The 13,537-nt window shown below is 46.4% G+C and overlaps 1 protein-coding gene across 3 annotated transcripts in view; it reads right to left on the bottom strand.

Moving 5' to 3' along the window:
- The window catches only part of LOC135899985 (uncharacterized), a 31,025-nt gene extending 28,088 nt beyond the window's left edge, over nucleotides 1–2,937 (bottom strand). For 2 of the 3 annotated variants that reach the window (XM_065429401.1, XM_065429403.1), the window contains exons 1-2: nucleotides 2,706–2,937; nucleotides 988–1,296 (exon numbers count right to left, since the gene is read on the bottom strand). In XM_065429401.1, the coding sequence (XP_065285473.1) occupies nucleotides 988–1,272 (285 nt within the window). In that variant the 5' untranslated portion in view covers nucleotides 1,273–1,296; nucleotides 2,706–2,937. Of the gene's footprint in view, nucleotides 1–987; nucleotides 1,297–2,465; nucleotides 2,596–2,705 lie in introns of those variants that run through there. The other variant, XM_065429402.2, reaches the window with a different exon arrangement.
- Between the last annotated feature and the right edge of the window lie 10,600 nt (nucleotides 2,938–13,537).

Genomic DNA, 13,537 nt, shown 5'->3' with positions numbered 1-13,537 from the left:
GATGGACTTGAAAAGCGGCTACTGGCAAGTCGAAGTTGATGAGAGAGACTGTGAGAAGACTGCTTTTGTGACGCCCGGCGGACTTTATGAATTTCAGGTGCTCCCCTTTGGTTTGTGTTCTGCGCCAGCAACGTTCTAACGACTAAAGGACACGGCACTCTCAGGCCTCAAATGGCAAACCTGCCTGGTGTACCTTGACGACGTGATTGTTTTCTCCGCCACATTCGAGGAACACTTACGGAGATTGAAGACGGTCTTTGAAGCAATACGCTCAGCTGGTCTAACTTTGAAACCTGAAAAGTGCCATATTGGTTTTAAAGAATTTCAATTTCTCACTCACGTCGTTATCATGAAGGCGTCCGACCTGGCCCTGATAAAATCACAGCCATTGCTAATTTCCCAACGCCATCTGATAAAAAGGCTGTACGATGTTTTCTGCACCTTTGTGCCTACTACAGACGGTTTATTGCAGAATTTTCGCGCATCGCGTGGCCCTTAACACATCTCACCGAAGAAGATGTCCCCTTCGTGTGGGGTGAAGACCAGGTACAGGCATTTCACAACCTACAGCACTAGCTGCAGATGCCTCGTGTGCTCGCACACTTGAATGAAGACGCCCCGATGACAAACAAAGCCTATGAGTTTTGCATTTGAAGAAAACTTCACTTTGGCCCCGGGATGAAGCCCACAACCAACAAATTTTTGGCAAAGTCACTCTACCAACTGACCTAACCAGGAGGCTAGCTGATCACTGAGCATGACCGAATTAATGAACAACTAAAAGCATAAAGACAGTGAACATGGCAAAACAGTTCAACAGAAATGCACAAGCAGGACAAAGTTTTGACCTAGCGCATTCCACAAGGTAAGAAACCTGTATGGGTTTCCTTGCACATTTTCACAGGACTCACTTGACGATGAGCTCGAAGGTCAGCTAGTACCAACTCAGTCACCTCAAAGTCCCGGTTTAGTAAGCCTTGCACCAACCTTTGATTTCAAGTCTTCTGTTTCTTGGTCACGTTTGTCTAACTGCTGCTGGAGGTAGCCCAGGCTAATGTTTTTTGCCTCAACCTCTGCCCGAAGCTTTGCCTTGGCACGTTCAAGGCGGGCAATCTCGTCCCTTGACTGTCTTAGGTGACATTGTAGTTCCTCGAAGGCCACTTGCAGGCTGCAGTGTTCTTCCCCCATCAGCTGCTTGTCTGCAACTGTGGCTGGAACACTTTTTACATCGCGGGCAGTCGCGGTCGTGCTTGGAAGCCGCCGCTGCGTCATGGCTGCAGGCAGTCCTTGCAGAACCTGCAAAAGCAGCAAATCTTGGTCAAATAGGTTTCCTTTATACATATCCCCTTTACTCAAGAAATGTGATGGGCTGTTGGTGCATGTGTCAAAAGTTTCATAATTTCATTTCAGAGCACTGGACTCTATTGCAAGAAAATCATGGTGGCAGGGTAATTCTTTGTGCATTTTATGGCAAGTCCTTACAATTACACAGTAATTAAACATCTATTGTGCAATCATTCATGCAGTGTTTTATTACAAAAATAATTTAATACTGGCTCAAAGCACATGTACTGGCTATTTATGGAAGCATAAATAACCTGTCTCTGTTGTTTAGGATGTATGTTTGTGGTAATGTTCGTATATTCTGTATAATTTTGCATAACTTTCGTGTTTTTGTTCTTTTTTTATTATGTATCTTGTACAACAATCTATTGCTATTTGTGTTATGTACCCTCTACGCAATGCCTTGTGGTGATGTAGGTAAACTGTAAATAAATATAATAAATAAATTACGAGAAGAGAAAGATTATTCCTTCGTAATTTCTTACGGAACGCAGCACATCAAACATCCCGTCACATATGGTAATGTTTTCAGGAAAGTAGTCGTTTGTACAAATACACGGCACAGTGAAATGAAATGGAACAGCATTCAGTTTGCACGGGTTCAATTCAGCCGAAGCTTTTTTGTGGTTCTTTCCTTGCCACCACTGTACAGAACAGGCAAAAACAAGTTGCGTAGACAATCATGTATGCCGTGACTATAAATGTAAGCGTTTTCTCTACTAGCCTTGTTACCTCTTTAGTTTACGGTGGACTAACATCGTTACCAGCGAGTTACAATGCTGGTGTTCATAACATGCCTTTAGGAGCTTTTTGTTTTTGGATCGAGATGCGTGGGACTCGAAGCGTTTGTCGATGTCTGCGCGTCGAGTTAAATGCGCCGCACTTGTACGCAATCAAGGTATTCGCTAATCACGTTTGGAGTTATGAGTGACGATCTGCTCTCTATCCCTGCTGACCTCTATGTGCTTCGCTGTGCATAAAGAGACAAAACAGGTTACGTTTGGCTTGGCAATCACGTCGGATAAACAACACAGGCCAAGCAGGCGTTCCACATCTAAAGGTGTGTCTTATGAGCAGAAAAGAATCAAGTATTGCTAACAAAAAATTAGGTGTTCCCGTACTTGAGGAACATAAAGTGTCCATGTCGTTGAAAATTACGCATTTTGCCACTTAATACGTCGAATAAGGTCGGGTACAACATGTGGCTTCGCTATTAGCTACAATCGACCGAACTCGCTCAGTCCCTCCTCATCAGAATTAAACGTAGTTCCTGAAAGACAGAAAAGAGGGACAGTTAACACGCGAAAAAAGATACAACTTAGCATCACGACATATAAAGTTTATCATGCGTGACAACTTACACAGCGACTCTTTCCGGAGTGAATGGATAAAGAGCGACGATCAAAACACACACGCAGAAACGGCTGGCCAATCGACTGATCAACCAACAAACATACTGTGCCAGGTTTAGGAAGCCTGTCACAAAGTTTTCCAGCACACTAAAGCCATTTCAATAAAACTAGCGGGAGGACGCCCGGTAACGCGCCAACAAAACTAAACCACAGTGGCACAGTTCTGTTTTTTGGATTTGGATTTCGCATAATGGTTTGGATTGGATTGCGTTGGACTACAAGTTTGGCGCTGCGGTCTGTAGCGTGCGTCGCGTTTTTGTTTGATGATGATGCTTATTCACATCATCTTTGACACATGGTAGAAACAAATAGTCACGTAGCCTGTTTGATTTAATTGTTTTTCTACATCTGTCGCCATATAGTCTTTTGTGTGATCTCGATGTTAACTTTTGTGTTTATAACTTCTATCACTATATCGTATCATTACCTACGCTTGCAATGACTCCTGTTCTATAAATCTCTTCCCGGCTTTATTTTTTTTTTCCACCAATACTCTAAGCGTGTCTTAATTATTTCGAGTGCTATGTGGGAGTACCTGAATGCTCTCCTACGGTATAGCCACTGGATAAAACTAGTATTCCTGTATGTACAGGGACACTGTAGACAAGAGAGAGATAAGATAATGCAGACAAAGGCAGGGAGGTTAACCAGAGGTAGTTCCGGTTGGCTACCCTTTGCAGGGGGAAGGGTTAAGGTGGATAAAAAGAGAAACAGGGTGGACACTATTATAGATAAAATTTCGTGTGAACGCCGCGGTGGCAGCCGTGCCCTCTCATGTTTTCTTTCGATTTCGCTCCGAGGCTCAGAAAGAAATTATAAGGGAAATCTGTACGATAACACAAAACGCAGCGCCTTGCTATTTGAGGCTCCAGTTGGTTGCCTAAGGACAAAAACACACCAGAGCAAATATTCGCAATAAGATTAGGCATATGTACGTTGCAGCAAAAATCCGGAGACGACTCGGCAAATCCTAATGGAATGCGAAAGGATTCACCCAATGAGACCCGTAGGTATGTGTACCTTCCAGAAGCACTTGGACTTAAAGTGGACGCAAGCATCATTATGTGAGCAGATGGGATGAGCAAAAAACTTTGAATAATGGTGAAAAAAAAAAGCGAGGAAGAGATTGATACGACCGGATCCGTTACAGGCACAGGTAAGCGTTACAAGGTAGATAGAGAAGTTCTATAGAAGAAAAAAAAAAGATTGAATAGATATTACAATAGAATATAAGAATGTAAAACATTTATAGCATACCCGATTAAATCAAGCAGTCTAGGTGCTCTTTTGCCACCCTCCCCACCTCCCGTTTCAAAGGAGATGCCAATAGATCATCATCATCATAATCTTGCCCTCTTGCACACAACGTTCTCCGCCACGCTGTTTGCCAATTTTCATGTTTTTTTTCTGTCGTCTGCAAACAAGAACCACAAAAGTTGTTGGATGTTTTCATAATGAAAATAGAAGAAGTAGCCTTCATACGCAATAAAATATAAAGGTGAAAGAAATTGTAATTACTAATTCTACAGAGTCTGATCCTGCAGACGCCAAGTTTAAGCCGTGTATTGCTCGTAGTGGCAGTTGAATGATCGTCTGTTTGCTGCAACGGTGATGTTATTGTGCCGTTTTACAGGCCAGTATGCGCTACTCGTGTGTGCCGCTTTGTTCCTCTAACGAGCGAAAGGAAGAACCAGTAGTCTCCTTCGACGACGTACGCGCAGACACAGATCTACGGGCACGATGGCTACGAGGTATATTCTAAGAAAGTACTGGGCGCCGAACTTGACTTGATATTACTCAGCTGTGTGCAGCCTCCATTTTCTTCAAACCGACTTTCGTAAAGATGCGGTGAAGAGGCACATGCTCAAGCACGGTACAGTACCAGTATTTCTTCCCAACTATCCGTCCTATAATAAGAAGACGCAGCCTAAAGAGAAGTGTTGCAGCAGCAGGCACAAAAGGAAGCACGATTCCTTAGCATGCAGCCACGCAGGCCAGCGGGCATTCACCTTATAATGAAGCATCCTGAATCGGCAAGTGTATGGAAGTTCGTGTGAGCGTGCCTGATGGAACCACTGAGTCCAGTCATCAGCTACAATCAGATAGTGTGTCATCAGTTACAATATCAGAGAGTGTCTCTGCAACCTGCAGCGAATATACCGGATGCGGCTTCCTCGCATGAACAAATCGCTGCTGGGAATCCGCAAACTTCACTGAGCAATCATACTCCTGGCGGTTTTTGTTGGTTGTATGGTTCATATGTTTAATAAGCATTTACATTTACAGCTTCTCTGTAAGTTACGTAATCTTGTGGTTTGAGCAATGTCTTATGCGAGCTCTTGCTTATATAACATTTCTTTATTTGCGCTCTCACTTGAGCCACTGAATTCAATTTATCTTTAAGCCGGGCTCCCACCATACGCAAAGCGCTTTGCATCAGCCACTGCTAGAAACACACACGTTCTAGAGCTCTCCTTTCCACACTGCTCTGTAGGCTAATTGTAGGATTTGGAAGGACTCTTTTCCTCTTTCTATTCTCCCATGGTAGGGCAACAAACCGGACACTCGTCTGGTTGACTTTCCTCTCTTCGCTTCCTCTCTCTCTCTAGGAAGCGCTGAAGGCAACGAAAATAAATGAAAAATGCAGCAGATCCAACGCCTCGGAAACAATGGGACGAAGCTTTGTGTGAGTGCATAAAGAGTTGAAGCACGAGTTTGTGTTGATTGAACGTCTGCACAAAGTGTCGTGGAAAGCTTTAGTCAGGCATTGTAGAGAGACTAATGCAATGCCGCCGCCGCGGATGCGAGCTTTCTGGTTCTTTTTTTTTTTAATTTCCCCAGCAGGCCGCCGCTACCGCCACCGCGGTAATGATCATAATAATTTATTGTCATCCCCTTTGATACGGGCGGCGACAAATAGTCAACTCAGACATGCTATACATGCTTTCCATACTAGCATTTTTGAATACATCTCTTTAAAGGAGTACTGACACAAAATTTCGAAGTCGAGTTAACGTGTGAAATAGATTTATGTCGGCACACACATATCGCCTGCAAAATATTGCTACACGCGTATGGTATTTGATTGTTTGAATGAGGCGCGTGAGCGCCATCACTCGAGAAAAGAAGAGAAAGAACGAACTGGGGCTCGCGCTGTGAATCTAACCGGTCAGCGCTGCAACGGCTGTTGTAAATATAACTTGTAAATAGTTGCTCGTCTTACTGACTCGTCCTTCGCGTAACAATATCAACGACGAATGTAGGTTATAACATATCTTAAATTAATATTAAAATACGCGCGCGCAGCCAACCACAATACGCTGCACCTCGCGACATCGACATCATGGAAGAATACAAGAACCCATGGGAAGAATTGTAAGCAACCGGGAAAACGCTGCGTCACGAGTTTGCGCTGCCGTCGAGGCCACGACCTACTGAACTCTGGACCAGCACAGATAGGTCCCTTGCCCGGCACGCCTAATCTAGTTCAACTCTTTTGCCTAGCGACAAAAAGAGTTGAACTCTTAACATCTTTTCTTCCGACATCGGTTAAAATAACGGTCATGCACTCGCTCACGTACAATTTCAAGGCACGGTATAAGCGTGTTTTCTTTTTTTTTTTCGTTCGTCGTTAGTGCAGAATCGATGCAATAAAGAATATTCTGAAAAGCATCGCTTACAATTCTCTTGTGGCGAACAGTGCAGATCTGTTTTCGTCCCTCTGCTTTCCTTCCTTTAATTCCCTGTTTGTGCAAACTGTTTTCTCGTGCCACTTTTGGGACCACGATTTCAGGCCTGCCTGCAGTGCGCCTCTCCATCACTCCGGATATATTCTTGTTTTATTGTGCCCCGTTGCGCTACAAGACATGGCAAAGCTAGAAAGTGCGTTTATATTAAAAAAAAAATTATGGGGTTTAACGTGCCGAAACCACTGTCTGATTATGAGGCCCACCGCAGTGGAGGACTCCGGAATTTTCGACCACCCGGGGTTCTTTACCGTGCACCTAAATCTAAGTACACGGGTGGTTTAGCATTTGGCCCGCATCGAAATGCAGCCGCCGCGGCCGGGATTCGATCCCGCGACCTCGTGCTCAGCAGCCCAACACCATAGCCACTGAGCAACCACGGCGGGTGTGTTTACATTAGCCTAATTTTCAATGAAGTTCCAGACGATATCACTGCGATCTCAAAGCGCACCCTGCGGAATATATGTTAACTCATCTTTGACTGGTGTGATCCTTTTTTTTGTTTGTTGACTGTTACCTCACTTCTCTGTGACTATCATTACGTGGTTTTCTTTTACTATTTCGTTCACCAGGTAGTGACGAGTGATTTCAATCCTGTTCATGTCTCTTGCAGTTATTCCGTTGCCGATGCTGCTGGGTCCTGTCGCGCAAGCCTCTCTCTGGCTTTGACAGACCCGATATTTCAATGTAGAAACTCAAGATGGCCAAAAGAAAGTATCATTGTTAGAGGGAATCTGTTGCTTCTCGGTGACCGGTGTTTTCCGTGTCCGCGTCCGTTAGAAAAAAAAAATTAACATAATTACCCTAACTTTTTATTTAATTATTTTACGGCATATAATTAAATTTGCGAGTTATAGCAAGTGAGTCCTTTAGGTGTATCCACTTGGAACTAATGCTCTGGACTGTACCACTTTCGAGATAATTTTCAATGTGTCCAACGAAATATATTGTCGTTACAGTTACTTTTGTGCTTCAATGCAGAAAACAGCGTTTTCTTAAAAGAAGTAACTGGAACGTCAATGCATTTCGTAGGACACTTTGAAAATGAATAGCCCGAAACTGGGGCAGTCCTGAAAGTTCGTCCCAAGTGGATACGCCTTGCGAACTCACCGGCTGTATTTCGTACATTTAAATATGTGCTGTAAAGTAATATCTAAAAAAGTTAATTAGTGTAATTATGTTAACTAATTAACGAAGCATTTTGAGTTTTCCTGAAGCTAATGGCCGCCTCATCGAGTAATTTGGACCAAGGGTTAGAATTGTGCCATCTACCATAGGTGATGTTGAAAAATTTTGGACCTTCTAAAAAGACAACCGGTATATTCAGACAAACTTTTCCGAATGTATATTCACAGAAGCGTCTTGGGCGGACTTTGCGGCATCCCCCCGTAATATCCCAACGTGTCCAGATCGAGAGAGGAGTCGGGCTGTCTACACGCCTCATGTGACGTGACGCGTCTCTGTGATGGCAACACGGAGGTCGCTTCATTGCTAATCACATTAACATCTCACACGTGGACTTGGTTATCTTTTTCGGGTGAGCGCTTTTCACCGTCTAACAAATGTTATCGCTCAGTGCGGTACGCGCCCGCATGTATCGAAAGTTTCTCGAATGTTATAAATGGCTCTGTTGTCACCGAAGCTTCTGTAATCTGATTGCATGTGCGACGCGAATTGGGTAGAACTTTCTGGAAGACACGCGGGCACCAGCGATGGCTGTAGAACGTTCGATAGCTCGTGTATAAAAACCGACGCACTTGACCGACGATCGCCGACTGTGTTCGCCGCTGTCGCCTTTCTTTTAGTGTAGCCTGCGTTTGAAGGCACAAGTTCGCCCAATAAAACACTAGTTTCGTCGTTCCCAGTTTTGCTGCCTTCTTCACCGCCACTACTACGTGGCACGTCGACGTTCATTGTGAGATGGGTTCTGCCGCACTCTCTTTGCGAAAATTTTGAACCCCTACACGCGCCCTATCATACTCTAATACTTACAACCTTTATTTTACATTTACGCTCAAACAAGTTTAATTTAAATTGAGGACGACGAGAACACGAGCGACACCGCTTGCGAGCGGCGAGAACGTGGGTGCGTGCTTGCATGCGGCTCACTATCGCAATGGTGCAGTTATGATGCGATCACATTACGACTAACTGGTGCGTACAGAGCATCAGCAAATGGCGTTGAGAGCGGACTGCATATGCCATGACTAAATTATATGCCGCGACGGAACACACACTACGCGGCACATACCAGGCAGCATGCTTCGCGTATGCCTATCTGTTTCTCTCAATGTTTAGGCTTACGCAAGGTTTGCGTGCTTTGAGGCGGAGATTGTGCACTGGAGCGTTGGATGCTCCGAAAGTAAGTATCTTCAGAGAGAGAGAGAGAGAGAGAGAGAGAGAGATAAAACTATATTATATCCTTGATGGGGTTAAGGGGTGGCGGGGGTCGGGAGACTAACCCCTAATCCCCCCCTTCCTCAGACGGCAGCCAGTCCTTGCTTTCTGGCGGCGTCTTCGGCCATCCGGACGGCCCAGAGCTGCTCCTCTGGGTCCAAGCTGAGCAGCAATGTCGCCCACTGCTCGGCCGTAGTTATGATGCGTGTGTTAGTGCGGGAGCTGTTGGTGGGTGAGGCTTTGGGGCATTGCCAGATAATATGGTCGAGGTCAGCGCGGGCCTCGCACGCTTTGCAGAGTGGGGATCATGCATCGGGGTACATGCGGTTGCAAAGCACGGGGTTCGGAAATGTTCGTGTCTGAAGGAGTCGCCAAGTGGTGGATTGAGACTTATTCAGTGTTTTGTGTGCTGGGGGTAGCGTAACCGTTCTCTGCAGTAGTGCAGGAGAATTTCTCTGAACGTGACCATTCGGTCCTGCGCGTGACCGCGATGCAGAACAGAGGGCTGGTCGGGATCGGAAGACGCAGGAGAAGGATGATGCGCCCGGTGTGCGAGAGCTTAGGCGGCATCGTGGGCGGCTTCGTTTCCAGCCAGACCCGAGTGACCAGGGGCCCAGATGATCTGCAGGTGGCGTTACCTTGGGGGAGGAGTGCCAGAGAGAATCTTCTGCGTTAGGGGTGCTATCAGTCCTCTTGTGTAGTTACGAATAGCCGTTTTTGAATCGCTGATGATGCGTGTGGACTGGTAGCCGTGTAGGCCAAAGCGATGGCCGTTTCTTCTACTTCAGGTTGCGTGGTGAATATTGATGCGGCCGCGGCGAGGCCGTACTGTGAACCCGCGACTGCGACGACCGCCATGCATATGCATTTTGCTTGGGGTATTCTGCTGCGTCCACGTAGGTTACGTCAGCGGCTTGGTCGTAGCGCTTTTGTAGTTGTTTAGCTCTTTCTGCACGTCGCTCCGGATTGTTTTCAGGGTGCATATTGCGAGGTATGAGCGGGATAACTAGCTGCAGAGCACGAATGTTTGGAGGGATGGGTACTTTTGGTCCGAATTGGATGGTGTAGGTTATGCCTGGTGCCAAGAATGTGCCTGCTCGTGGTGGAATTGGCGAGTCGTTCGTATTGGCTAATACGCTGCGCTTCAATAAGCTCGTCTATGGTGTTATGAATGCCGAGGGCGTCCAGTTTCTCGTTAGAGGTGGTGATGGGAAGACGTAGGGCTTGTTTACAGGTCTTATTGATCATGGTATTGAGTTTGAGCTTGTCAGTTGCATTGAGGCTAAGGTACGGGACGACACAGGTGATCCTGCTCAGGGCGTAGGCGGTTACCAGGCGTATAAGGTTGCTTTCTTTCATGCCGTAATGTCGATTTCCGATGCGTGCAATGAGGCGAGTGGTTTGGTGTACATGAATATCTAATTACTTGAGTATCTCCTTGTTTCTGCCGTTTTGTTGGATGCGTAAGCCAAGGATACGAATGCCAGGTACAGTAGGTATGAATTCCTGGTGCACGTAGAGTTCTATCTCGGGAGGGTGAGGGTCTGGAATAGCAGCTTGGGCTTGTTGACGAGACAAGAAGACACCACAGCGCTTGTGGCGTCTTCTTGTCTCGTCCCTTGTCTACATTTTGCGCTGTTACTAGCAGGAGGGTCTGGACGTCGACCTCCCTAATAAGGTTTGTACAGAAGGAGCTCTAATTTCTTTGGGGAGCACGCCAGGCCGCGCGGTTCTACGTATGCAACGACCTCGTTGATGCATGGCTTGCTGCAGCGTGTCTTGGATGACCCCGTCGCTGCCCCCGGTGACCCACAGGGTGATATCGTCTTCGTAGAGGCTATGCTTGAGGTTGGGGATGCTAGCTAATGCAGACGGTAGTCCGAGCAAGGCCACGTTAAACAGAAAAGGGGATAGAAGCGATCCTTGCGGCGTGCCTTTGCTGCCGAAGTGAATAATTGGCGACTGCAACCCTCCGGTGGTAATGGTGGCCGTGCGACCTGTAAGAAAATTCTTCACGTAGATATATGTTCGATGTCCAACCTGGAGTTGTGCCAGTTGGTTCAGTGTGGCCTCATGCGTGACGTTATCGAAGGCCTTGGTTAGGCCTAGCCCCAAGATGGCTCTGGTGTCCAGCCTGGAGCTTTTGTCGCCATCGATAATTTGGTACTTGAGCTGAATCATGATATCTTGAACAGTAAGTTTCGGGCGGAAGCCAACCATGATATTGGGGTAGAGGTCGTTTTCGTTCATATGTCTGTGTAAGCGTGTGAGGATGACGTGTTCGAGGACCTTTCCAACACATGAAGTGAGGAAGATAGGGCGGATGTTTTCGAGTAGGAGGCGCTTCCCGGGTTTGGGAATCATAATAATTTTGGCTTCTTTCCATTGTGAGGGGAGGTTTCCAAAAAAACGCCTGCTGAACCACGCATCGACGCAAGAGAGAGAGAGAGAGAAAGAGAAGGGAAATAAAAGGAAAAGAAAGGCACAGTGCATGCGTCCACAAGGTTGGTCGGCGGATGGTGGAGGGTTAGAATTCAGGATCGAACAGCGAGGACGCGGTAGTGAATGATGTGAGCAGGGAAAGGAGCTGGCACTAGCCGTGCTATGCGGGCGGCGCCGATATTAAGGGCTGCATTTCTGGGCTGACGGCTGCCGAGAGCGCCCCATTATTGGCGAGACCGCGCGGTTGTGCGAGTACGCCGAGTATTAAACGAGAAGCCATAGCCCAGCCTTCTGATGCCCACTCTCTGCTCCCACTATATAACGTCCCTCTCCTGGGGCCCTCGACACCACCAATGCCGCAACTCGTTTCGCAGAAGCTGCTGGAGCTGCGAAGTTAGCGCTTGCGAAATAAAAAAATCTCGTCCGCTGAAGGGTATTACGAGTTTGCGTGATGGGGGAAGCCACGTGCGTTTCCGTGGTATGCAGAGTCCCAACGTAAAGGGCTGCAGCCACTCCGCTTCGGCAGTGTAGAAGACCCCACGAGAAACAATATTGCAGCCTCGACTGCTTGGCGTCTTTGGGGAAAATATAGTTTCATCAGCAACGCTAACCATAGAGTTTCTCACTACATTACCTAGAGGGAAATCTGGCGCTGCTGCGCTGTGGTATGCATGGGAATGCCGGTATATTGTGACTTCGGATTGGCATCGTTCTCGTAGAGGCAGGACACCTTGAAGACGCGCTTGGCAAGTACCGTTCCGTCTGTCACAATGATTCATTTTCTACTAGAACAGCGCGTGAAAAGCTGTTTTAGTTTTATTATTACACGAAAACATGTTTTGTTTAACTATGAGAATTTGTTATTGTGTGTATGACTACATGTTATGTAAAAAGTATCAGCGGGCCGCTAAAGTTGGAGGGCAGACGACAAGGTTCGCGCTCGCTTTGAAACAGTTGGTCGTCTGTTCTTGCTTTTCTTCGCTTGGTCATGCATCGTGGGTGAGTAGAGATGTAATATGCGTAAATGGAAACATTTTATGAAGATTTTACTTTGAGAACGCGTTATTTGCATAGCCATATCCACGTTTTAGACGAAGCCTCTTACAACACCAGCCAACACGAGCCTCGCAGACACATATACCGTCATTCCCATGACGGCACGGTGCCCCCTTAAGAAACTCCCATAGACGGTGGCGCCATATTACCCTCTAGGTGTTATAGTGAGAAACTCTATGACGCTAACTTCGAGCAAGGTTACTCAACGCTGGAGTTATGTTAGAGAAAAGTGAGACTATAGGAAAGAGAATAATGTACGCCGCGTGCTGTCAAGAGCGTTTTAGTTTTCTCGTCATCAAATACCTCGACTGAGAGGCGAATGCTTGCACATGCGTTGTGAAAACGAATGGCCTAGCGTAGGGTCAACGATCCCACGGTGCGCCTGTTTAAGTAAATAATAGAAGACAGCTCGGTACCTTCTTCAAAATCTCAAGCAGCTTCAATCTATCTCGCGCCTACGTTACCCTTATGAAACGGATGTGTAGGTTACTGCACGAGTTTTTATATGATGGTCGTAAAAATAGTCCTAAGAATTTTCACTGTGTGTTTGTTTTATTATTAATTTTCGCTTGAAGACCAGACATAGCTAATAATCTATAGTTGTCGCGTCTTTTCATGCTGAGAATTATGAACAGCGGCATGGGATGGATGGAACGCCGCACGCGTCGTGTATTATGACCACCTTTTTTTTTTTTCAAGCGGCATGTTGTAACATGATTCTTTTGGTACCCGCCGTGGTTGCTCAGTGGCTATGGTGTTGGGCTGCTGAGCACGAGGTCGCGGGATCGAATCCCGGCCACAGCGGCCGCATTTCGATGGGGGCGAAATGCGAAAAACACCCGTGTGCTTAGATTTAGGTGCACGTTAAAGAACCCCAGGTGGTCAAAATTTCCGGAGTCCTCCACTACGGCGTGCCTCATAATCAGAAAGTGGTTTTGGCACGTAAAACCCCAAATATTATTATTCTTTTGGTGACGAATTTGGTAGGGGTCCGATCACGTGCTTGTAGCATACTTGTACTGCGTAATTTCACATTCTCCGCATTTGGGAAGTGATTTAGCAGCAAACAAGATTATTTAACGCTAACTCAAGTGCAAGCACAAACAATGGGTGCCGAAGCTCATTTTGTTGCCACGTATT

Source organism: Dermacentor albipictus, chromosome 4 (assembly GCF_038994185.2).
Source record: "Dermacentor albipictus isolate Rhodes 1998 colony chromosome 4, USDA_Dalb.pri_finalv2, whole genome shotgun sequence".
NCBI classification, from domain to species: domain Eukaryota; kingdom Metazoa; phylum Arthropoda; class Arachnida; order Ixodida; family Ixodidae; genus Dermacentor; species Dermacentor albipictus.
Note: the sequence above shows the minus strand (reverse complement) of the source record. Positions and strands in the feature narration are given on the sequence as shown.